Here is a 26704-nt window from a genome sequence, read left to right on the forward strand (position 1 = left end):
AACATTAATATGTTAATTTTTTAAACTATTAATTATGTAGAATATGCCAATGAGTAAGAGTTCAAATGGCATAGTCTCCCCATACTCAATTAAGAGGTTGCGGGTTCGAGTCTCCTATCTTTGGTAAAAAAAAAATTATGTAAAATACTAAATTTAGCATTTAATTATATAGAGCACTAGATTTAATATTTATTAATTTTTTAAATTATATTACAAAAAAATTAATTAATTTAATATTATTCATTTGTCACATGATTGACATATAAAAGATGAAAAAAAAAACCTCCACCTATTATTAGTAGAGTGAAAATCTCTTTGCATTTTGTTAATTCTTTTTTTATTTTTAATCTATTTACGTTGGATAATAATTTTGTTAATTGATTTTTTAAATAATCTAGCAAGCTAAGATAAGAATTTTGTTAATCTCTTTTTTTTAAATCTATTTTATATTAAATAATATTATTTTTTTATTGATTATTAGATTGACTTATAACATTTATATGTAGTAAGATAAGAATTGTGTTATATATTTTTTATTATTTCAACCTTCATGATTATTTTTCTCTCTTTATTTTTCTAAATCATGGGCCATGTAAGTTTTAATTTATTATTTTTTTATATATATATTCTATTTTTTAAACCATTTTATTTTATTAGGTTTTTTAATTTATTTTATTATATTTTTCTTTAAATTTAAAAATTTTAGGATCTAAAACCTTCCATTTAAACGATTCCAGCCATATGATCAAAAAATAGTTCAAGGGAATAAGTTTAAATTTTGATAATTTTCTGAGTTTAATTGAAATAAACATATTGAAGTACAATAATAAACAGAATTATTAATTCAATATTTATTAATGGATAACTACCAGAAAAAAATATTACATAGATAATAGAAATAAGTTGATAATATACAAGCTAATTTAGACAGAAAAAAGAATACGTAACAAAAAGAAGAAATAGATTTTTACCTTTTGTTACATGGTACAAAGATAATATATAACATAATAACTGATAATGTTCTCATATATAAGAATATGAAACTTAATATTACTCTTGTATGGAGTTTCTCTGTCTTTATGTTTATTTTTTTACTTAAAGAAAAGAACAAATATCATTTGACTTTAATTGTTAACTTTTAAGATAAATGAAAAGATGGATCTTTTTATGCATTAGATAATTTAAAAGATATTTATTATATAGGAAGTTAAAAATATTCTGAACTTAAAAAATTATTTAATAACAAAATTGAGTTTGTTTAAAATCATAGATTTTTATCTTTTGTTATTTGGCATAAAGATAATATATAATATCATAACCGATAATGTTCTCATATATAAAAACATGAAATTTAATATTACTCTTTTATGGAGTTTCTCTGTTTTTATGTTTATTTTTTTGCTTAAAAAAATAGAATAAATATCATTTAACTTTAATTTTTAACTTTTAAGATAAATGAAAAGATGGATCTTTTTATGCATTAGATAATTTAAAAGATACTTATTATATAGGAAGTTAAAAATATTCTGAACTTAAAAAATTATTTAATAACAAAATTGAGTTTGTTTAAAATCATAGAGAGAGCGAGAGAGAAAGAGAAAGTTAAAACTTTGTAACTAATTACAAAAACTCACCACCATCAAAGCTATTAAATTTGAGTATATTAAGTGAGGATTAAGAAACAAAGCAGAATAATAAATCTAAAAATTTTCTGTCTCTCTTTCTATAGTATTTTACTTTTAGTAACTATTTTTTATGAATAGTATTCAAATGACAAACAAAATAATAAGAAGATTCGCATTAAATTATGAAAATTAATCTCATCCTTAGAATACGATGACATTATTTCAAAGAATTATTCTCTATATACAAGCATTTTTCCCATACAAGTCTTTACAAGTAATTTATATTCACGCGCTTCGTGCCGTTACTGCACGTTCTTCTTCTTATCGTCGTCATCAACACCACCTCTTCCTTCTCCTCCTTTGCCTCCTTCTTTTTTCATTGGAATTTCTTCTCCTCTTTTTATTGTTTTGAATCCAATCAAGTGGTTGAGGTGTGGTTCAATTTAGAAGTAAAAATGTAGCATTAGAAGAAACATTTTTCTGTATTTGCAACAAATTTGGGTGTAACACGGAAATATTTGGGTGTAACAAGAAGATATTTTGGTGTATTTTAAGAATTTTAGGTGTATTTTTATTCTAATAAGTTCTGCATAATTCAAAACTCTTCCTCTTTTTCCTTTTCATCTTCTACTGCTTCTTTTTTTTTTTTTTATCATTATCACCTTCTTCTTTTTTAACTACAAGAAAATACTTCTATTGCCATGCTTTTAAAGTGTGGCAAAAAGTTGAAAAAAGCATGGCGATAGATTTTTGCCATGTTTTTTGAGCTACCACCATACTTTTGAAAGGGTCACATCGCCATGCTTTTTGAACTACCACCATGCTTTTGAAAGGGTCACATCTACTAGCATGGCGGTTGCTCTATCGCCACACTTTTGGTGACTTATTGCCACACTTTTTTTGCCACGTTTTTTAAATATATTGCCACGCTTAAAAGTTTGCCCTTATGTGAGAGATATGGCCACACTTTTAAAGCGTGGTCATATGAAACGTGCCAATAGAGCTGTGGTCACGCTTTAAAAGTGTGGCGATATCGAGATATAGCCACGTTTTTAAAACGTGACGATAGTAAGAAATACGACCACACTTTAAAAGCATGGCAATAGCCTTATCAAATTAAGAAAAAAAAAAATCATTTTTCTGACTTTACCTTCATCGCTGCACAATATAAATTTTCAATCCTTTTTTATTACCAAACCTATAAATATAGTATGCAATTTTTATTACAAAACAAATCAAACAGTAATTAGTGAAATATAATTTTTGCTATAATTATTTAATACATTAAAAAACTAATATTCAAATACAAAATAAATTTCGAGTTCAAATTACAGTGCAAATGATTACAAGCTCTTCAAACCAAACACAGCCGTGCAAAAACAAAAAAAAACAAAAAATATAAAAAAAATTAATTTTTTACAAACTAGTTATATTTATCTATGCCGTCAATGTCTTCTTATAGTAGGACCTATGTATTGCCTTCTCTTAACCATCAAGTTTTCCGGCGGTTGAATCTCCTCTAACCATGTCACGTCAGATGCTTTATCTACCTCAAGTCCTCAACACCTTTTGTTTAAAACTTAACACGTTAGGATTTGGCTTTTTCTATTAGGCTTATTATTATTAGGACAAGAAGGAGGAAGAGAAGTACTTGAAACATCTTTGATAGGAGGAGGAGACCTTTAGAAATAGGAGCGGTGTCTTCCATTTTCTGTTGAGTATGGTGGGGAAAGTTCAAAGTGCCGATGGTAAGTTCCCGGTCAACTGATTTGATGACAGTACCCTTCAATGGTAATATTCAGAAACAGATTTTAAGAAATAATTAAAATCAAGAAAAAATCATATCATTAAAAAGTATAAATGGAACAAAGGTCTTACAAGATCTGCAAGTTGATCAGCTTCCCAAATTAAATTCTAGCAAGCTTAAAAAGAATCCTAAATTAAATTTTACAATTAATTTATACAATAGAACGATTATTTTCTTCATTGATTTATTCTCACAATGCCAAAAATGTCTCCCCGGGTTGACACCCTTGTCATTCATATCAATTGCAAATGTTTTCCCTCAATTCAAATTCAGAATAATGAACATTTGGTTCTTGGTTTTGACTCATAATTATTTTAGCATTGAACTTTATGCACTGATATTATTTTCAGATTCTTACTGAGACAGGATTCTTACTGACTACTGAGACAGGACTGCAATCGTTAAATAAAGAAACATGTAATTTTTGGGGAAAATCAAAACTAAGTAGAAGATTGCAGAAGATCAAGTTTGATAGTAAATCAAAATTTCAAGACAAAGTTTATAATAGACACAGCTTAAGCACTAATAAAACAGGTTTACACGCATTCAGAAGACTGCAAATGTGAGAAAGATTCATACCAAAGAAACTGATGCAACAAGGTCATTCATCATTATTCCAGCATCAGCCAGGGCAAGACTAGCACATGATATGACAACTGGGAGATAATTAAAAAAAAAAAAATCACAATAGAAGTAGTTTGATTTTTTAATTACGTAGCACTAACATCATCACTTGCAGGCTAAGATATATAAGAAAGTAAAAGGGGCTTACACGTATATGGTAAAGAAAGCTCAAATTAAAAGTCAACTAAATTAACTAAGGCATACATAATTATCTCATCCTTCATGATTCAACAAACGGAGATCCCTTTAAACTTTCGTTACAGCATCATGCCATCATTCAAACAGACAAAGATTCTGACCGTACAAATCACTTGAGATCAAGAATTTACCAATTGATGCATAGTCCACCTTGATACTAAAAAATAGCTTTCAAAGCCATCAACAAACTCTAGTCCAGTTAATAAAGTATCATTGATGCATCCAGGGGCTCCTGTTCATGAGGAACGTAAATCCGGAAGGTTACGGAATCAAGAAAGGAGGAACATAAGAGTATATAAGGAAAAGAATGCTAAGCCCATGACCCAGAGTATGGGAATTTTTACAACCAACTGCATTCTTTTGTAACTTTCATCATCACATACTATATTTATACTCTGGACCATAAATAAAAAAAGTCATCAAAGAAAAGTGACATGTTATTCATAGGAAGCAAACAAAAATGGAAGATGAACATGCTTTGGTACTTATTTTTATGCAATCTGGGGAAAATGTCATTAAAAGATCAAGGTCATACCAAAGAACATAATGAACTAAAGAAAAAACGAAGCTTTGAAGTGAAAAGGCATGATAATTTAGCCTTAGCATTATCACTTCATAAATTTGAAGAAAAGCATTATTGTCAAGAAATTATGCAGCATGGACTACCATATGTACGACTTTCAAGATGGGCAAGTTTCTGCCTAAATGAGTGTTTATAGAGTAATCAAAATATTTGATAGCACAACAAAAATATGTGAAATATTAGAAGATGAGTTTAGTTCCACACATCCAAATACCCAATTAAGAAGAGCATAAAAAAAAAAGACATAGGAATTACCTTGAAAAGGACAAGCCAAGCAATTCTACTTATTCACATATTTGACAAAATCCTGCCAAAACAATGTCCAAACTCACTGGTAAGTATTTTCAAACTACATGGGATAACTTTCTTCTCTAACTCTATGCAATATATCGTAGAAATAGCATGAGTTTTATAAGCGCACATCACGGTGAAGAGGCAAGAAACACAGGATCATGATTCCTCCCATAGAATGGGAAATCAAGTTAACTTTCCTTCCACCAGAGGCTTTGTAAGCAGTTTCCAACTTGGCTTTAAGGCCATCCATCAGCTTGTCAATTCTGCCAACACAAACAAAAATAAGGCACATAGTTATGCTGAAGGGGATTAGTTTCCTTCCTTGATAATTGAAAGGTGGAATACCCATGGGAAACCACTAAACAAATAAATAAATCACTGATTAAACTTGATATTATGCTGAAGGGGCCTAGCAATTTACCTATTGCTTTGGCTGAAGTCATAACCATAACCAAGCAATGTGGTTCCTTTCTTGTAGCCACACCCAACAAGCATGTCAATCATATCATGGAAATGATACACCTCAGTCAAATGTATACATTTCGTAAACTGCAACAACATTTCACATAACAGCAGAAAATCAAATCAAATCAGATCACTTAATTAAAATTCCCAAAAATAACAAAAAATAAAATAGGCTATGTTGAACTGTTGATTATTGGTTTAATCAATTAACAATTGAATAAATTACCAAGGATGGATCTAGAATATCAATTGCATAGAGGCCATGATCATCTTCAGGGACCACAATATCAGATTTCTGGTCAAGTGTTTCAGTGTAACCTGAAAAGTTGAACACAATCTGACTCGGAATCAGAACTAATCAAGTTTATCAGAACATAACATGTATCATTTTGAGTACAAATTTGAAAATTTTACTCCAAAAACAAGCTGATAGAATCACAAAGCTCCATTTCCATTTTCAATTAACCATAGCTTTTAAGAAATGTTTTGATTTGGGGGAAATAGGTGAAACTTACGAAAAGTGAAGGATTGAGAGAAAGGGCAGAAGAGAGCTTTGGACGAGTAAGGATTCGATTGCAGACAGAGATCCATGATTTGCTGACGCAAGCAGCGGAAGCGAACCAACGAGCCGGGAGCCTCGCCAGAATGTTCTGGAGAAGGTCCTCGTTCACTGAACCGAAACTTCCACCGTTCCCGTTGGCTGAGAAGGCGGTAGAGCAGATGAGAAGAGACAATAGAGGAAGGAGGGCAGAGACTGGCGGCGCGGAGGTAGGAAAGGCGATCTCCGTTGGCTGACCGACGCGGTGAGTAATGAGCGCCGAGGGAGTGTGAACGCCAGCAAAGACGGGTTAGGGGATACGACGGAGGGAGCGCCGATAGATGAGAGAGTGCAAGCGACGCCGATGAGCTCTGTCTGAGTGTTAGGGTTTTCAGAGCGCTGGCGTAATGGTGTTACAGCCTTACAGGGGAGAAGAGTAGAAGCTAAGTCTGATGAGTGATGAGTTAGTTGCGCGTTTGGGACTTGGTAGTTTCTTTTTTTTTTTAAGGGAACCTTTTCGCTACGCTTTTCTAGGGGTACTAATAGAGTTATTGGAAATGGGGACACTTTAAAAACGTTTCAATATCAAAAACTTTTCACCACGTTTTAAAAATGTCTCTGTGTTTTTCTATGGTCACGTTTTTGAAGTGTGACAGAAAAAAGCGTGGCCAAATCTCAAATCAATTGCCACCTTCATAAAAGTATGGCTATAGGCCTTTTTTCCACGCTTTTTAAGCGTAGCAAGAAAAAATATGGTCAAATCTCTAATCAATCACCACCCTCATAAAAACGTGACAAGAAAAAAGCGTAGTCATAGGTCTTTTTTCTTGTAGTATTTTTTCTTATTCATCTTTTCCTTTTTGTTTTACCTTCTCAAATTTCTTCTTGTTTTACTCTATTAACAAGAATAAAAAAATCAAACAAAGAAGAAGAAAAAACGCATAATGCTGCAAAATTACTTGGAAGATGATGAACTTACATTCATTTAACTAAAAGAAAGAAAGAAATACGGAAAAAAAGAAGAAAAAATGCAGCATTAAAAGAAACATTTTTCTGTATTTGCAGCAAATTTGGGTGTAATACGAATATATTTGGGTGTATTTTTATTCTGATAAGTTCTGTATAATTCAAAACTCTTCCTCTTCTTCCTCTTCATCTTCTACTGCTTCTTTTTTTATCATCATCATCATCATCATCACCATCTTCTTTTTCTTTTTTTTTTTATTCATCTTTTCTTTTTGGTTTTATCTTCTCAAGTTTCTTCTTGTTTTACTCTCTTAACAAGAATTAAAACAAAAAAATCAAACAAAGAAGAAGAAGAAATACATAATACTACAAAATTACTTGGAAGATGATAAACTTGCATTCATTTAACTAAAAGAAAGAAAGAAATAAGAAAAAGAAGAAAAAGGGGAAAAATGCAGCATTAGAGAATTTTTTTTTCTGTATTTATAGCAAATTTAGGTGTAACACGAAAATATTTGGATGTAACACGAAGATATTTAGGTGTATTTGGTTTCGCGCCTCTATTGTTCTTCCCCTTCCCCTTTCTCCCATCAATATTGATGTTTTCAATCTCATTCCCGCATCTCCCCTTCTCCAACCACCAAACCCAAAACCTCCCTTCAACTTATTCATGTTTCCTTAGTCCTTACAACAACACAACATCTAGAACAAGAAACACCCTCGTCTTCATCCAAACCCCGTGCCGCTGCAACCCCTTCTCCAGCCATATCGATGCCGCTGCAGCCCCCCGCTGACACCCTCGTAGCCTCACTGTGTGCAGCAGTTCCCTCCACAGCCACAGTCGCACCTGTGCCTTCCTCCTCACGTGTCCATTGATGTGGAGAGTGAACAATCTAATAAGGTAAGCAGCGAAAGTTCATGCATTGATAACGAATAATATGCTAGTTGTTCAATTCACTAGACTGGCGGATGGTTATTGTGTTTCTTATGAGGATGGTTAGTTTAAGTAAATACAAGTAAAACATGCTCAATGTTCAGTTCAATAAGTATGCAGATAGTTATTTTAATTCTTAATTGGATAGTTATTTTGTTCGATTCGATAATGTTGGGCGAGGGAAATATTGATTTGGTAAATTAGGGTATAAAAGTTAAAATTTTGAAATAACTGAATAGAATTTTTGGTTTGAATAATTTAAGTAGTATTTTTTTTATCTTTGTTCGGCCAAATTTCTAGACCATTATTTATAGAGAAAAATCCAAAATAGCCCCTAACAATTACCTCGAAAGAGAACGAGACCCTTGACAAAAAAAATCCAACCTGGCCCTGACAATTACCTCGAAAGGACAACGAGGCCCCTGTGCCAAAAAACGCCAATGTAATTTTTTTGGCACAGGGGCTAATCAGTTCCAAAAAAAAAGATCAGGGGTCGGATTTAGTGTTTTTTTTTCTTGGGAGCCTCGTTGTCCTTTTGAGATAATTGTCAGGGGCCGAGTGAGGTATTCACTCTTATTTATATGGAAAAGTATAGGTAGACAATGAAAATATTAAACAATGTAAACAATAGATATATCAGATGTTCATTTTACTAGTGTACGAATGGTTATTTTAATATTAAAATTTAGATGATTAATTTAGAGATGTAGTGTGTTTTTATTTGATTGGTGGTTGTTCGTGTTGTTCAAAATAGTCATTGTTCCCCTAGCATTCCCCTATTTATATTGTTCAGATGCTCGGTTGTCTACCTAGCTAAGCCGAAAAAAAAAATGTTAGGGTTCTTGACGTTTTCGGCCGTCTGTCTTCTTCCGCCTCCACTGTTTGTGCATTGTGTCTCACTGTCGCCGCCCTGTTTCTCTTCCTGGCCACTAACTCTGACTTCATTCCTTCTTCCTCCACCTCTGCTTCTTCCACCTACTCCAAACGCATCAAGGTTCCATTCTTTTTGCATTTTCTATGAAAACTACATGGAGTTTGATGAAGCTCTTGTAGTTAGAAATTAGGTCTTGTTTTTGAGGATGTGGACAGGTGGTTGATCGATTAATTTCATGGTGACTATAACTAAATGATGATGGTAAGTATATAAATTCACTGTGTTTGAGGAACAATAGATTCTTAGTTTGGTACATATTTGCATGTGTAAGTGTAGTAGGCAGATATGAATTTATATTGTTCATGTTTGATTGTAAATTTGAACTGCCTTGATATTAACAAGTTGGTTTCCCTGTGTCTGCATCAATTTATAATTTTTCTCTTGAAGTTGTGTTGCTTTTAGTTATGCTTCTTCCTGCCACTTTAATCCTAGCTTGATTCTCATTTTCAATTGCCGAGCACTTTTCTTCAAACTCTACTCCTCCTCTTCTTCAACTCTTCTACTCCAGTCTGTGTTGTCAGAAATTAAATGAGTTACTTGTCAATTTGTCATGGTGTTAATTATGAAGTGAAAAACTGTGAGTTGAATCCCATTTTGGACCCCAAAATTTATAGTTACCAAATTAAAACCCTCAAATATTGAATCGTGCCCCACGTTTACCCTTGTCGATAGTTCCGTTAACGGAACGCTGATGTGGCACGTTAAGTCGCCAGCGTGTGTATCCAAGTGTCATGTAGCTTGCCAGGGTGGATTCTTGATGAGTGAATGATGTGGCCAAATTTGAATCAACTCAATTTAACCCCTCCATAGATGATAAAACCCTAATTTGCAACCCTCCTTTTCGAATACGATGAAGACTGTGCTGGAGAAATGATGAGTTCAGGAAGCCAACCTGTAGTGAGTTCTGCACGATCACGTTCTCATGGGGCTTCCCTGAGGAACCTTAATGGTGGGAGGTTGGGAAAGATTCCTAACTGGTGTGGTTGTGGAATGCGTCCAGTGCTTCGCTGGTCTGGAACAAATGCTAATCCTGATCTCCTTTTATGGGTGTCCAAATTATAATGTAAGTTCTCAATGTCGTCTTCTTCTTCCTCAATGTGTTGCTACTGGTATTTGTGGTTGATGAGTAATCTTAAGATTTTTTCTTTTTGCTGGTTGTTGCAAAATTGGCAAAGTTCTGGGAGAATGTGGTGTGGTTTCTTTATGTGGGCAGACAGTGAAGAAGAACAGAGTTTAGTGGACAAAACACAACCTACAAGCAGTGATGATAGTTGGAAGATGAATTTAGCATGGAGAATTACTTCAACGGAAGTTGAAATTAGGTGTTTGAAAATATGGATTAGTATTTTAAGTTTGGTTATTTGTTTAGTTGTGTTTCTGATTGTTATGTATGGTGTAAGTATGATTAAATTTTGATTAAAAGTGTGGGCCTGAAGGTGTGTACTCTGAGGGTGAATGAAAGTATTGTATTCAGATTTTCATGAAAAAGAAGCATGGTTTTAGCTCCTCTGGTACATATGTCATATTGCAATAGTAAGAAAGGAAAGCTAAATATTAAACATATTTGTACCATTCATAAACCTGAAATAAAGTGTCTACATTTAGTGAATATCCAAAAGCATTGCTTGCCAACAACTGAACAAATATCCAGAAAGTCATTAACAAAATACATCCAGAAATTCTTTAACAAAATAGCCAAGTATTTGGACACACACATATAACCATGTTCCAGTGACACAAGATAAACATAATTAAGAAAACAACTACCCCAACTATAATAGTCTATCACAACTAAACATCATTCATTTCTTCCTAGGAGGTTTGAATGCTGGCTTCACTCCTGGTGTTGGGACAAATTTCATGAATTCAGCCATCATTGAAGATGTTCCAGCACTTGCTCCTTGCAATGGGTCAACACTTGATGATCCTGGGGCTGGAAATGCTTTCCTCTTAGGCTGTAATTTGTCGGGCCTCGTTGCAGGAGTCACCTATGATTGCATGAGTATAATACAAGTCCCCGTCAGTCAAAGTTAAAATTAATTTAAATAGATATTTTTTTTAAATAACCATTAAAAACACAAATAATAGGACATATCGGAATCCTACTTGTTCCTGATCTCCATTATCTGGTTGTGAAAAATGGGTCTGTGAAAGCACAATCTCCGAAGGAGCATTTGTTGGGGCTGCAGAAGTAGCAACATTAGTTGCTGCAGAAGTAGCAACACCAGTTGTTGAAGAAGTGGCAACACCAGCTGCTGCAGAAGTGGCAACATTAGTTGCTGCATTAGCACCCTTTTGTTTCTCCTTAGCTATTACAGCTGCTGCAGTAGCAGCAAGGGCAGCTGCAATATCATCAGCTTTTCTGTGGGAGCAACTTCTCTTCGTGTGACCTTTTGTCCCACAGTAAGCACAAGAAAACTCCTTGTACTTTCTAGGTAGCTTTGTTGCATCTGTCTTACTCTTCTTACTTCCTGAAGGCTCTTCATCTGCATCCTTTCGTCGTTTCTGCTTCAAAGGACCTGGCTTCCTCCGAATCTTGGGAGCCTGGGGCCTACTATACTGAGACTTCTCCCACATTGCTTGTCCAGGGATGGGATTCAAGGAATGCTTATATGTTTCTTTATATGAATCCATTGTCAACCACTTGTGACAATAGTCTTCAGGATTCCCATTGAGTCTAGCTATTGCAGCACATGCGTGGACACATGGCATGCCTGAAATCCAGATTATATTCAATCAAAGAGGAGGTTCAGTCACAAATAGTTTATATTCATTCACGTCACAAACAGTTTATATTTCAATCAACGTTACAATTCCTACAAAAGTTGCCAATGAGACCTCATATGTACTTCTAAGACATTTTATAACTACTACCAAGTAAGAAAAAAAAAAGAATCTTATACCTGTGATCTGCTAGAATCTGCATGTGCATATATGCTTTTCCAAGTCAACAGCCATGTTTGTTGGAAATCCATGAATCTCAAATTTATGATAGCCATCATCACCACACCACACCGGACGCCATTTTTGTGACTCCTTCCTTATCTTCTCTAGTCTGCTCCTCTGAATAGGAGGTAACCTGCCAATGTGGTGTTGCAGCTTCACTTTGTTTTTTTGCAATTGTTCTCATCACGAACATGCGTACTTCCTCTAGTAGAGTGAGTATAGGCTTTTTCCTATACTCCTTTATCCTTGCTTTGAAGACCTCGCACGCGTTATTACAAATGTTATCCAGCTTCAGATCATGACTAAAGTATGCCTTCGTCCAACTTTCCTTTGGCCATTTGTTCAAGTAGGCCCAGGCTTCCTCATTCTTTCTCTTTACTTTCTCCATTTTCTGTTCAAAACCATGCCTAGTTGTCTCTCTTGCACATTCCCATAACATGGTTCTTAACTCTTGTGTGTTCCACTGCTTGTTAAAGTTCTTCCATAGGTGCCACACACAAAACCTATGGTGCACTCCAGGCATCAATTCACGGACTGTTGGAATTAACCCCTGCCATCATATGACTCTATCTGTTAGCAATTACTGTTATCGAGCCCCAATTAAGCCCCCCAAATAAACAGTTATGACTCTATCTAAACCCTTAAATTTAAATTATGTCCCAACAGAGTCCTTGATAGTTGCAGTCAAATTTTTTTAAAGCTTAAATATTACCTTTTGCATGTCAGACATAAAGCACAATTTTTTAGAGGCTACATCACCCAGATCATCTAACAGAAGCTCCATAAACCATCACCAGTTTTCCTTGTTCTCAACCTCTACAATGGCCCAAGCGATGACATATATATGGTTGCTGGCGTCTTGTCCAACTGCGGCTAGTATTTGTCCTCCAAAAAGGCTCCATCTAGCCCAATTAGAGGCCGACACCCAGCCTTGAATCCTTTCTTGCATCCATCGAGACATATGTACATTTTTTCGAAAGTTGGTTCTCCTTCAGGCTGCGGCTTCACTCCTATTTTAATAGTTGATCCAGGGTTACTTTTCAATAGTGTCTCTGCATAGTCTCTAAGAAGTGTGTATTGTGCTGCCGCATCTCCATATACAATGTTCCTTGCATCACTTAAGGCTCTAGTCAGAGAGGACTTATTGAGGTCAATATCACACTTCCTCTTGAAGTAATCAGACGCTTCTCCATGTTTCAGGTTAGGATATTTTCTTATTTTCTTTACCAGCTTTGAGGCTAACCACTTCCTATTTGCTGCCCTATTTTTAGTTCTCCTTGCACATATGTGGTTGTTGTTGAATGTTTTCATCTGCCAGCAAGTCCCTTCATGATCCATAGAGGCATATGCAACCCACTTACAACCCTCCTTCTTGTACTTGCAAACAGCTCTCACCCTATAACTCTCATTTCTTTTGAAATTGATTTGCCTCCCCTCTTGTATGGTGAACTTTCTCACGGCCTCAATAAAATCATGTTTGCTATTGAACTTCATCCCGACCTCCAACTTTAGCTCACCAAATCTTGCTCCCTTGATGAGACGCAGAAGCTGGTGAATTAAAAATTATTAAAATAGTTACGTTGCAAGTATAGTTCTTAACTCACCGAAAATCTGCCTATCAATTTAGAAATATGTCACAGAGAGTTAAATTAAAAATTACTGGGAGTTTTAAGTCCCAGGTCGTCTCCCAACGAATTGCAGAAAAGTGTGCTATCTTATTAATCAGATGTTCAAAGAAGTTGAGCTAAGTAAATTGGAATGTAAATTGAGGAAAATTAAATAATATGAATAAAAGCCTTGACTGGGAGTTGATTGGTTGGAATTTCTACTATTGATGGGGTGATTGTAAGATTAATTTATAATTAATGGTTGTTCTGTTTGGTTATCCTTTACTAGGTAAGGGAAAGTCAAACAAGTTGGAATGCCAGATCTGTTCACAAGTTGCAACCCACTTAGTTCAACGGGATTGGCGTCGGTGACAAGATAGCAATCCAACAATTAACCCAATTACAAATTTTCTTTCAATCCTTCCAACTCAAGAGTTCCTTTTAATCAACTCCCCATCAAGTAAGGAAACTACTCACGCATTGTAAATAAAGAATCCATAGCACATGAAAGGGAATTAAAAGAAGACATGATTATTAGAATTGAAATTGAATTAAAAAGAAATAATCCTTGCATTAAATAATCATAAAAGTATCTGAATGACAAAATTGAACAAAGCAAAGAACATGGAAGAATGAAACCAAGTTAAGAAAACAAACTAGAATGATGAAGTCTTGATAAGGAAATAACTCTTCTCAATGTTCCAATGCTGAAACCAATTGAAAATTAAAATTCTAAAAACCTAGAGAGAAAAAAACCTAAGAGAGTAAAACTAGATCTCTCCACTGTTGACTGAATGAATGTGTTATTTGTTTCTGCATGTTCTCTGACTCTAGTCTGCTGTTCCGGGCCGAAAATTGGGCCGAATTAAGGTCCAAAATTGCCCCCAACAAATTCTGTAGATTATGCAGATCGCACATGTCACGCGATCGCGTCGTCCATGCGGACGCGTCATTCGCGCTTTTCCTCGCCACGCGTTCGCGTCGTCCACACTACCGCGTCGCCTGAGCTTTTCCAATCCACGCGGTCGCGTGAGCCATGCGGCCGCGTCACTGCGATTTGCTCTCCTTCGCGCGGTCGCGTGAGCTATGCGACCGTGTCACTTCTCGCTGGTTATCTCCTCAAATTTTTGTGTTCCTTCCATTTTTGCTAGCTTCCTTTCCAATCTCCAACTCATTTATGCCCTGTAAAGTCTGAAACACTCAACACACAGATCACGGCACCGAATGGAATAAAGGAGAATTAAAAATAAATAATTAAAGTCTCTAGGAAGCAGTTTTCAAACATGTAATAAATTCAGGAAGGAAATCTGAATGCATGCTAATTTAATGAATAAGTGGGTAAAGATCATGATAAAACCACATAATTAAACACAATATAAACCATAAAATAGTGGTTTATCAACCTCCCCACGCTTAAACATTAGCATGTCCTCATGCTTAATTGAAGGAGATAAGGAAATAAGTATGAACATGTAGAAACTCATGAAATGCAATGCAAACCCATATATATATATATATAAATAAATGCAACTATATGATTCTTGTCCACTTGATCAAAAGTAAATAAGCTCTTCAAAATAATTACAAATCAAATTCCACTAATTTTATCATTACACAATAAAACAGATAAAAGTGCAAGAAGATAGCTCATGAAAGCAGGGAACTTGAAAATTCAAGTATTGAACCCTCGCTGATAATGTATGTACGCTCTAACCTCTAGTGTATAGGGTGGTCACTCTATCCTTCTCTAATCATGATTTCTAACTTTTGTTCTTCTCCTAACCAATCAACAACAGTTAATATACCAATGCAAACATCATGAGGTCTTTTCAAGGTTGTAATGGGGCTAAGGCATAGGTAGGGGTGTATATTTGGTCAAGTGAGCTAATAAATTGAATCTTTAATTAACCCAAGCTCTAACATAACTTGTATACACTTAATGTCATCTTTAAAGTTCATACCTAGCTACCCAGAATTCCCTTTTTCAATCCATACTCATGTATCAACTTATATTTTGGTTCTATTATATGTGCACTGATCTTTGAATTCTGAATTTAACATTGGGGTAATTTTGTCCCCTTATTTATTTATTTATCAATTTTTTTTGCTTAAAATAAATAAAGCTTATCAATGCACATAGATTTTTCATTCTTATAATTTCACATGAGTAGGTATCCAAATTCCCTTAAAATTTTTCATTATACATTCCCTTAACAACTTTTGTTCCCACAATTTCCCATACTTAACTAGCACACACAATTCTATCTTAAGCTAACCAAAGATTCAATTTGGGATATACAATTGTTTTTCGGCTTAAGGTTAGTAATGTGGTGAAATATCGAACAAATGGGAATTAAAAGCTCAAAGTGGTTAACAAAGATAATTTAAAAGGGTATGCTTAATTTGGATAAGTGAGTTTAAATAAATAATGGCCTCAATCATGTGCAAGCATACAAATATAATAGCTATTGGACATATAAGATAAAACAAAATATAGATCACAATCATAGAGAAGTAAACACACAGAAATGAAATAATTATGGTTAAATAATGTAACCATTCATAAAGGCTCAAATCTTTCACAGGTTGTGTGTTTTTTAACTTAAATATCATGTTCCAAATACAACTCAAGCAAATTTATCATAAGAATTTTTGAAAAATTAGTGAAATTTTGTTCCAAAGATAGATTTTTAAAAGAAACTTATTGTCTTTTCAATCAAGTAGAACATGCATGCAACTATTCTAACCTATGCAATTTATTCTATTCTATAAAGGAAAGAAAATCTAACTAAAATATCCTAATTATTGGTGCTAGAGAAGAGAAATTACCTCCGAAAGTCAGGTACTGACCGACCTCCCCACATTTAAGGCTTTGCACCGTCCTCGGTGCCATCTGTCAGGAACAGGGGTGGGCTGGTAGCAGTATCTCTATCATCGGGACCATCATGGCTCCCAGTGCTAGTAAAGGAAGTGGAGTCCGGGGTGTCTGAGTCTCTGAAGCGTCCCTTGAGTAGCTCTTTGAGGTGTTTGAATCGGCGCTCGTTACGGCGCTCTCTTATCTTTGCTTTCTGTTCTTGTCGATCCAACCGTTCGATTATCTGCTGGAGTAATTTCTCAGTTGTAGATGCTTGTGGTATTGAAGAAGGATTATCTTCAACTGGAGCAGTAGGAAGGCTTGTAGTGGCTGCTGAGAGTCTGAGGTATTTTCCGTTAGGGACATATTGATCATCTCGTGGAAGCATGGCTTTGGTGTCCCCAGCTCTGTAGGAGACTCCAGCTGCTGAGACAAGATCTGAGACCAAGGCGGGGAAAGGTAGGTTGCCCGCAATTTGTACGTGTTCCATAGCATTCCAGATATGTCTTGAGAGATTCAGAGGTTGGTCTGTAAGGATGCACCATAGTAGAACAGCCATGTCCGCAGTGAAAGAGGACTCATGAGTGCTCGGAAAGATGTAATGGGACATGATCTGTGCCCATACGCGAGCCTCCAAGGTAAGTGCTGAAGCCAAGATTCCCTTAGGGCGGGTACGGTGGTATCCGTAGATCCAACGGCTGCCAGGTAATGCGATGACTCCGAGAACAGAGTTCCAGTCAAATTGGTATCTCTGGCGCTGAAGGGCGGCTTCTTGAAAAGCGTCCATTCCTGCTGGAATGGGGGGAAGACTCAGAGCTTGCTAAATGGCCTCTTCTGTGATGGGGACTTGCTTCTGCCGGACATAAACAGACTGCAGGGTCGGCATGTAGAAGTTGGAGTAGAACTCAACTACCCAAGAAAGATTGACCTGCCTTGGCTGTCTCCGTAGGAAACCCCATTGTCTTCGCTCAATTCTGCGGTTGAAGAAGGCTCTGCCACTAATGCTCTTTTAGTTCCTTTTCTTGCTGGTGGTTTGGAAGTTGCTTTCTTCTTTCCTTTCTTGGTGGCCATCCTGAAAGAAGGGAAGAGAAAGAAAATTAAATTTAAAGAGATATACAGCAAGGAAGGAAAAGAGGGTGATGGATGCACAGTAAAATGTAGATGACATGAACACATGCTCTCGAGTACATATGAAAAGCCATCAATGGAAAATAGCTAGTGCAGATAAAAACAAGTGAATGCAAGGTGTTTATTGGCATGCTGGCAAAGGGCACGAGTAGCATAGACCAAGCATTACTTCATAACAAACCATCACGTTTGTATTGACAATTAAATTTAATTAATAAAATAATAAGAGAAAGTTGTGAAAAGCAAGCATTGAATAGTATAGCAACATAGAGAAGTGCATAATGCCACATGAGCTTTTTCACAAACATATAGCATGCATGGTGAATAGGGTATAGAAAATATGAAGATGAACATGCAAGCAATCCCTTAAATGGGAGAAAAATAATTGTCAAACAATTTGCAATAATCCACAAGCATATAATGAGGGATGATGACTCAAAAGGTTTCTAACACCATGTAAAGAAAAGAAAAGAAGAAGAAGAAAAATAAAAATTTGAAAAGAAAAAGAAAATAATAATATATATACATAATATAATAAGAATGATAGAAAAAGAGAAGAAGGAAGAAGAAGGTAAAACCTTGTTAATGGTGGTGAGAGAGATAGAGAGTGAAAGGTGAGATAGAAAGGGGAAGGGGGAAGGAATAAATAAGGAGGGAAAAGGAAAATTAGGATTTGGAAGAGAGAAAGATAAGATAATTTGGCAATTTAGGTTGAGCTGTGCGGCGTATGCGACGCGGCCGCGTGGGACACGCGTTTGTGTGAGTGCGCGTCAGGTAAGGGGATGCAATCGCGTCGGTCACGCGGTCGCGTGACCCGTGTTACGCTGCTGGCGCGAGTGCAGCCTCGCTCCAGCACAACTCTCTGTTCAGTTTAATTTAATTGCCAAATTGGGGTGACGCGATCGCGTGGGTCACGCGATCGCATGAGTGCGCGTCAGAAAACTGATGACGCGGTCGCGTCGGCGACGGGATCGCGTGACAAGGATTGTGCTTCCAGCACCAATCCAGCATCACTCTCGCACAAAATGTTGATGTGCACCCTTTTACGTCGAAAACTCAGGGCACGCAGCCGCGTGGGGCACGCGGTCGCGTGGAAGGCCATGATTCCCATGCGACGCGAACGTGTCAGGGACGCGGTCGCGTGGGTCGATTTGTGCCATTGGCACGCCTCCAGCCACGATCCAGCCGGACTCTCTGTTCATTTATTTTTTTTCTTCACCCCCTCTGCGACGCGGACGCGTCGCTGATGCGATCGCGTCGCGTGGCGAAATTTTTTTTTTTTTAAAAGAAATATAAAGACATGTAAATGCAAATGCACAAAAGTACTAATAAAGAGAAGAGTTATTGAATAGGAAAAACAAAGAAAAGAACGATCATACCATGGTGGGTTGTCTCCCACCAAGCACTTTGCTTTAACGTCCGTAAGTTGGACGCTCCACTAGCTCAATCTGCTGCTATGTGGGGATCTTCCAAGCGGAAGATCTCAAGCTCCTTATTTTTCTGCACCTTCTCACCATGGTATAGCTTCAGGCGTTGTCCATTAACCATAATAAGTTCAGAGCTTGAAGGATGGCTTAGGTGATAAACTCCGTACGGTTCAGCCTTTTCTACTCTGTATGGACCTTCCCATTTTGATCTCAACTTACCGGGCATGAGCCTCAGTCGAGATTTGTAAAGAAGGACAAAATCTCCAGGTTGGAACTCTTTCTTCTTGATGTTTTGATCATGCACAGCTTTCGCCTTTTCCTTGTAAATTCTGGAATTCTCATAAGCTTCTAGGCGAAGGTTCTCCAGTTCCTGCAGTTGCAACTTTCTTTCAGCTCCAGCATTCCCAATTCCCATGTTGCACTCCTTAACTGCCCAGAAGGCTCTGTGTTCTATTTCAACTGGGAGATGACAAGATTTTTCGTAAACCAAGCGGAAGGGACTCATCCCAATGGGTGTCTTGTATGCTGTTCTATATGCCCACAGTGCATCTTGTAGCCTGGTGCTCCAGTCTTTTCTATGAGGCTTTACTATCTTTTGCAAGATACGCTTGATTTCTCTGTTCGACACCTCGGCTTGCCCATTAGTTTGGGGATGGTAAGCTGTTGCAACTTTATGGATTATCACATGCTTCTTCATCAATCCTATTAGTCTCCTGTTACAAAAATGGGTGCTTTGATCGCTCACGATCACTCGTGGTGATCCAAAGCGATATATAATATGGTTTCTCACAAAGGAAACAACAGTGTTAGCATCATCAGCGCGGGTAGGAATTGCTTCCACCCATTTGGAAACATAATCCACAGCTAACAATATATAAAAATATCCATTAGAATTTGGAAATGGACCCATGAAGTCAATGCCCCAAACATCAAAAATTTCACAGAAAAGCATATATTGTTGAGGCATCTCATCCCTCCTGGATATATTACCAAATTTCTGGCATGGGGGGCAAGATTTACAAAACTCAGCAGCATCTCTAAAAAGAGTAGGCCACCAGAATCCGCAGTCTAAGATCTTTCTTGCTGTTCTTTGAGGGCCAAAATGTCCTCCACTCTCAGATGAGTGACAGGCCTCTAAAATAGACTGGAATTCTGATTGAGGCACACACCGTCTAATGATCTGGTCAGCGCCACACCTCCATAAATATGGGTCATCCCATATATAATATTTAGACTCGCTTTTCAGCTTGTCTCTTTGATGTTTAGAAAAATGTGGAGGGAATGTGCGGCTAACTAAATAATTAGCGACGGGTGCATACCAAGGGACTACCTCAGATACTGCTTGCAGGTTGTCAAAAGGAAAATTATCATCTATAGGAGTAGAATCATCCTTAATATGTTCAAGGCGACTCAAGTGGTCTGCTACTAAATTCTGATTACCACTCCTATCCTTTATTTCTAAATCAAATTCTTGTAACAGCAGTATCCAACATATAAGTCTTGGTTTGGATTCCTTTTTAGCTAATAGATACTTTAAAGCTGCATGGTCCGAATACACTACTACTCTAGTACCAAGTAAATAAGCTCGGAATTTATCCGGAGCAAAAACAATAGCAAGAAGCTCTTTCTCAGTAGTAGTATAATTGGACTGGGCAGTGTCTAAAGTCTTAGACGCATAGGCAATAACAAAAGAATCCTTACCTTCACGTTGAGCCAGCACTGCTCCTACTGCATGGTTAGAAGCATCGCACATGATTTCAAACGGCTGGCTCCAGTCTGGTCCTCTCACAATGAGGGGTTTGAGTTAGAGCAGTCTTCAGCTTATCAAACGCTTGTTTGCAATCCTCACTGAACTCGATCTCAATATCCTTCTGCAGTAATCTAGATAAGGGAAGTGCTACCTTACTGAAGTCCTTAATAAATCTCCTGTAAAAACCTGCATGGCCAAGGAACGAACAGACTTCCCTCACAGAAGAGGGGTAAGGTAAACTAGAAATAACATTTACCTTTGCTGGGTCTATAGAAATGCCATTATTAGATACCACATGTCCTAATACAATCCCTTGTTTTACCATAAAGTGGCATTTTTCGAAATTCAATACAAGGTTTGTATTAACACATCTATCTAATACTCTAGATAATCCATCTAGGCAAAGACTAAAAGAATCACCATAAACGCTAAAATCATTCATAAAAACTTCCATACAGTCCTCAATAAGATCAGAGAAAAGACTCATCATGCACCTTTGAAAGGTAGCTGGTGCATTGCACAAGCCAAAGGGCATTCTCTTATAAGCATAGGTCCCAAAAGGACATGTGAAAGTAGTCTTATCCTGATCCTCAGGAGCTATATGAATCTGGAAATAACCTGTGTAACCATCTAAAAAGCAATAATGTGATTTACCTGACAGGCGATCCAGCATTTGATCAATGAATGGAAGTAGGTAGTGATCCTTACGGGTAGCTTGGTTGAGACGCCTGTAATCAATGCAGACTCTCCAAGCATTCTGAACTCTAGTTGCTATGAGCTCTCTATGCTCACTCTTCACTGTAGTGACTCCAGATTTCTTGGGCACCACTTGTACTGGGCTTACCCATTCACTGTCTGAAATGGGATATATGATACCTGCTTCTAATAGTCTGGTCACTTCCTTTTTGACAACTTTCAAGATGGTGGGATTCAATCTTCTTTGGGGTTGATGGACAGGTCTTGCTCCCTCTTCTAAAAATATTCTGTGCTCGCATACTTGAGGGTTGATTCCCACTATGTCTGCCAAACTCTACCCAATTGCCTTCTTACGCTTCCTCAGTACATCAAGCAACTGCTCTTCTTGTTGAGAAGTCAGTTCCCTTGCAATAATAACCGGAAGCTTCTGCTCATCCTCAAGATAAGCATATTTGAGATGTGGAGGGAGAGGTTTCAATTCTAACTTTTGATCATGGGCGGGCTCTGGATTATCTGGGGCTTGTGAAAATGGCGAAGTGCCCTCACTATCAGTTAAGAGGGTCCCCACACTTGGACCTTGTCCAGTGTGCCTCTCTTCAAACTCTTCCTTTTGAACTTCAGCCACACTTTCGTCTATGACATCACACTGGAAGATGGAACGATCTTCTGGGGGGTTGTCAATGACTCCATTCAGATTGAAGATTACTATGCGGCCATCTATTTCAAAGGAGTATGTTCCTGAAAAAGCATCCAATTTGAATTTTGATGTCTTCAGAAATGGTCTTCCAAGTAGGATTGATGATGGCTTATCTGAATCATTGTGGGGCATCTCCAAGATATAAAAATCAGTGGGAAATATGAGCCCTTTAATGTTCACCAAAACATCTTCAACAACTCCAGCCACTGTAATAATGCTTTTATCTACTAACACAAAACGAACTGCCGACCTTTTTAAGGGAGGGAGCCTCAAAACATCATATATAGACAAAGGCATTATACTGACACATACTCCTAAATCACACATGCAATCATAAATTACTACACCGCCAATAGTACAACTAACTATGCAAGGACCTGGATCACTACATTTTTCAGGTAATCCTCCCATTAAAGCAGATATAGAACTACCTAAAGGAATAGTTTCTAATTCATTAATTTTATCTTTATGGATACATAAGTCTTTTAGAAACTTTGCATATTTAGGTACCTGCTGAATAACATCAAAAAGGGGAACAGTTACCTCAACCTTTTTGAATATCTCTATCATTTTAGGATCGGGTTCCAGCTGCTTCCTGGGCTTTCTTGCAAGTTGTGGAAATGGAATGGGAGTGGTGTTTTCTGTGGTGCATGCGCTTTTTGGTGCTTCCTCCTGTGGTTGAGCTATCTCTTCTTCAGCTATGTCCTGTATATCCTCTTCCTCTTCAACATCTTCGATTCCTACCACCTCTTCAGCTGAGGCGTATTCTGGTGAGCTTGGTTCCTCCTGATTCCTCTCCTGCAGTGTGGTTCCGGACCTCAGGGTGATAGCATTAATGCCTCCCTTTGGGTTGGGTAATGGTTGAGAGGGGATTCCAGTGGTGCTTGAAGGTTGGTTACTGGAATTTTGTGCTGGTACAAACTGTGTCATAAAAGCTTGCATAGTAGAGGTGAGACCATTCAGACTGGCATTGATACTATTCATGATGTTGGTTTCCATGGTCTGTTGTCTTTTCTCAAAAGATTGTAGTAGATCTTCATTAGAAGATAACGAAGAATGAGTAAATTGAGAGGTCTGCTGCTGATTGTTCTGTGGTCCTTGGTTCTGCCTCAGGTGAGGTGCTCTGTAAGGTTGATTTTACTGCCTGTTGTTGTTATTATTCCACCTCTGATTTCCCTAATTATCTCTGCCTCCTCTGTTATTATTGTCCCTCCAATTCTGGTTTGAATTGTCCTGCCATCCATGGTTATTATTTCCACTTTGATTGTACCCTTGGTTGGGGCGGTCATAGAAGTTATGAGTGGATGCCACCATGTTGTCTTCTTGTTGGAGCTGCAGGCATTCATCAGTGTAATGGCTATAATCAGCACAGATTTTGCAAATTTTTTGTGGGACTAGTTGTTGGCTTTGCTGTGGTGGAGGAGGTTGAGCTTGCTGAGCTTGTTGATTCAACTGCATTTGTTTCAACAAGTTGGTCATTTCATAGATGCTTTGAGTTAGAGCAGCAGTCTCTCTGCTAGAGGATACTTCTGCAACAGCTTTTGAATGGCCTTGCTTTTGTCTATGGTTCCTAGTGGATTCAGCTAAATCACTAATCAATTGCCAAGCTTCATCGGTGGTCTTGTACTTCTTCATAGACCCATTGCTGGCACTTTCCAATATGGTTTTATCTTGGGGCCTCATACCTTGTGTAATATAGCTGAGTAGCACGATCTTTTCAATCATGTGGTGAGGGCATGCTTCCAGAAGATTATTGAAGCGCTCCCAATATTCAAAGAGAGTCTCATTGTCATCCTGAATAATTGTGGAGATATCCTTCCTTAGCTTATCAGTAACTTCAAATGGAAAGAATTTCTCCAGAAACTCCTTTCTGAGTGTATCCCAGTTGGATACATTTGCTAGAGGTTGAGTGTAGTACCACACTCTTGCTTTTCCCTCAAGAGAAAACGGAAAAGCTTTCAGCAGAATTGAAGTTTCATCAGTGCCATCACGCCTGACAGTAGAATAGGCTGCCTGGAAATCTCTTAAGTGCTTGATAGGCTCTTGAGCAGGTAGGCCATGAAACTTAGGCATCAAATTTAGCAGTGCGGGCTTTATTTCAAAATCTGTAGCTACCGCCGGATGATGCGCTTGAAACAGTTGCATTATAAAATCAGGGGCTCCATCCTCCTGGATGGTAACTCTCCTAGCTGCCATATTTTCTGCACGTAAAACAACCGAATCAGTAGAACGGGGGCTGGTTTCTTCCTCAGATTCACTTTCAGATCCGCCCTCAGAGCGGGCTAACCGACGCTGTTCTCGCCTTATTCATGAAATTGTCCTTTCAATTTCAGGATCGAGTATTAGCAAGCGCGGATCAGGAAGTGAGCGCGTCATTTGACGGAAGAAACATGCAGCTCATAGTAGCAAAATAAAATAAAATGAAAATAAATAAATTCTAATTAATAAATTTAGCACTCTATTGCAACTCCCCGGCAACGGCGCCAAAAATTGATGAGACGCAGAAGCTGGTGAATTAAAAATTATTAAAATAGTTACGTTGCAAGTATAGTTCTTAACTCACCGAAAATCTACCTATCAATTTAGAAATATGTCACAGAGAGTTAAATTAAAAATCACTGGGAGTTTTAAGTCCCAGGTCGTCTCCCAACGAGTTGCAGAAAAGTGTGCTATCTTATTAATCAGATGTTCAAAGAAGTTGAGTTAAGTAAATTGGAATGTAAATTGAGGAAAATTAAATAATATGAATAAAAGCCTTGACTGGGAGTTGATTGGTTGGAATTTCTACTATTGATGGGGTGATTGTAAGATTAATTTATAATTAATGGTTGTTCTGTTTGGTTATCCTTTACTAGGTAAGGAAAAGTCAAACAAGTTGGAATGCCAGATCTGTTCACAAGTTGCAACCCACTTAGTTCAAGGGGATTGGCGTCGGTGACAGGATAGCAATCCAACAATTAACCCAATTACAAATTTTCTTTCAATCCTTCCAACTCAAGAGTTCCTTTTAATCAACTCCCCATCAAGTAAGGAAACTACTCACGCATTGTAAATAAAGAATCCATAGCACATGAAAGGGAATTAAAAGAAGACATGATTATTGGAATTGAAATTGAATTAAAAAGAAATAATCCTTGCATTAAATAATCATAAAAGTATCTGAATGACAAAATTGAACAAAGCAAAGAACATGGAAGAATGAAACCAAGTTAAGAAAACAAACTAGAATGATGAAGTCTTGATAAGGAAATAACTCTTCTCAATGTTCCAATGCTAAAACCAATTGAAAATTAAAATTCTAAAAACCTAGAGAGAAAAAAACCTAAGAGAGTAAAACTAGATCTCTCCACTGTTGACTGAATGAATGTGTTATTTGTTTCTGCATGTTCTCTGACTCTAGTCTGCTGTTCCGGGCCGAAAATTGGGCCGAATCAAGGTCCAAAATCGCCCCCAATGAATTCTGCAGATTATGCAGATCGCACATGTCACGCGATTGCGTCGTCCATGCGGACGCGTCATTCGCGCTTTTCCTCGCCACGCGTTTGCGTCGTCCACGCTACCGCGTCGCCTGAGCTTTTCCAATCCGCGCGGTCGCGTTAGCCATGCGGCCGCGTCACTGCGATTTGCTCTCCTTCGCGCGGTCGCGTGAGCTATGCGACCGCGTCACTTCTCGCTGGTTATCTCCTCAAATTCTTGTGTTCCTTCCATTTTTGCTAGCTTCCTTTCCAATCTCCAACTCATTTATGCCCTGTAAAGTCTGAAACACTCAACACACAGATCACGGCACCGAATGGAATAAAGGAGAATTAAAAATAAATAATTAAAGTCTCTAGGAAGCAGTTTTCAAACATGTAATAAATTCAGGAAGGAAATCTGAATGCATGCTAATTTAATGAATAAGTGGGTAAGGATCATGATAAAACCACATAATTAAACATAATATAAACCATAAAATAGTGGTTTATCATCCCTCCATGAACATTGGAAAAGCATCGTCCTCATCCGCATCAGATTCTTCGTCCGAATTAGGTGGGGTCTTCATTTCCTCAGATTTCCACGAGTCATTTCCATCAGAATCATCGTGGTATGCATCAAAGGCGTCATATGGTGGCTGGACCTCAGGGGCTTTTCCAATCACTTGGCCCAGATCAACTTCCTCATCAGAATTCTGAACTATCAGCTCATCTTCTTCACACAAGTCTTCGAGACATATCTTACCTTTTGCCTTATTTTTTTTCATTTTCAACTCCCTGGGTCTTGCTGTAGCAACTTCAGAATCAGATTCATCATCACTTGAACTCTCAAAAGCCTCGGGTCCAGGCCTATAAAGTTCATCTTCCACACTCTCATACGAGTCACTACTGTCACTGCTTAATGTCACGGATGGGACCTCACCAACAACCTTCTTCCCTTTGGGTGCAAATCTTGAAGCTGATCGTGTCACTCATTTTGGTGGTGGTATCGGTACCTTCTTCACAGTACCTTTCTTTGGGGTAGACTTTGAATTCTTTTTGACACTTGTTTCAGACTTCTTTGTAGTGGTGGGTGGAATGGACTTCTCAGATTTATTATTTTTTGGTTTAGAAGAACATGGATTAGAAATAGGCATTGGTTTAGGCTGGGCTGGAGGT

At 37.5% G+C, this 26704-nt stretch overlaps 1 protein-coding gene, 1 non-coding gene and 1 pseudogene across 3 annotated transcripts; 1 reads left to right on the forward strand and 2 right to left on the reverse strand.

Moving 5' to 3' along the window:
* Window positions 1–3022: 3022 nt before the first annotated feature.
* On the reverse strand, window positions 3023–6606 carry LOC107644167 (phospholipase A(1) LCAT3-like; annotated as a pseudogene). Its single transcript, XR_015883165.1, has 8 exons — window positions 6112–6606; window positions 5823–5914; window positions 5553–5680; window positions 5259–5394; window positions 5093–5144; window positions 4386–4486; window positions 3306–3408; window positions 3023–3191 (listed from the first exon to the last, which is right to left on the reverse strand). The product of XR_015883165.1 is annotated as a phospholipase A(1) LCAT3-like (transcript).
* Window positions 6607–12787: 6181 nt separating this feature from the next.
* LOC148566003 (uncharacterized) lies at window positions 12788–13408 on the reverse strand. Its single transcript, XM_088487334.1, has one exon. It carries the CDS (start codon window positions 13406–13408, stop codon window positions 12788–12790), a length of 621 nt encoding a protein of 206 aa, XP_088343460.1.
* A 10384-nt stretch (window positions 13409–23792) lies between these two features.
* Window positions 23793–23900, forward strand: LOC148566004 (small nucleolar RNA R71). Its single transcript, XR_015884346.1, has one exon. It is a non-coding gene; the product is annotated as a small nucleolar RNA R71 (small nucleolar RNA).
* Window positions 23901–26704: the final 2804 nt, after the last annotated feature.

Source organism: Arachis ipaensis, chromosome B5, assembly GCF_059453495.1.
Source record: "Arachis ipaensis isolate K30076 ecotype BB chromosome B5, ASM5945349v1, whole genome shotgun sequence".
NCBI lineage: Eukaryota > Viridiplantae > Streptophyta > Magnoliopsida > Fabales > Fabaceae > Arachis > Arachis ipaensis.

Coding starts and splice junctions, on each gene's coding strand:
- LOC148566003 (XM_088487334.1), bottom strand. CDS start 13,408: ATGAAGTTCAATAGCAAACATGATTTTATTGAGGCCGTGAGAAAGTTC.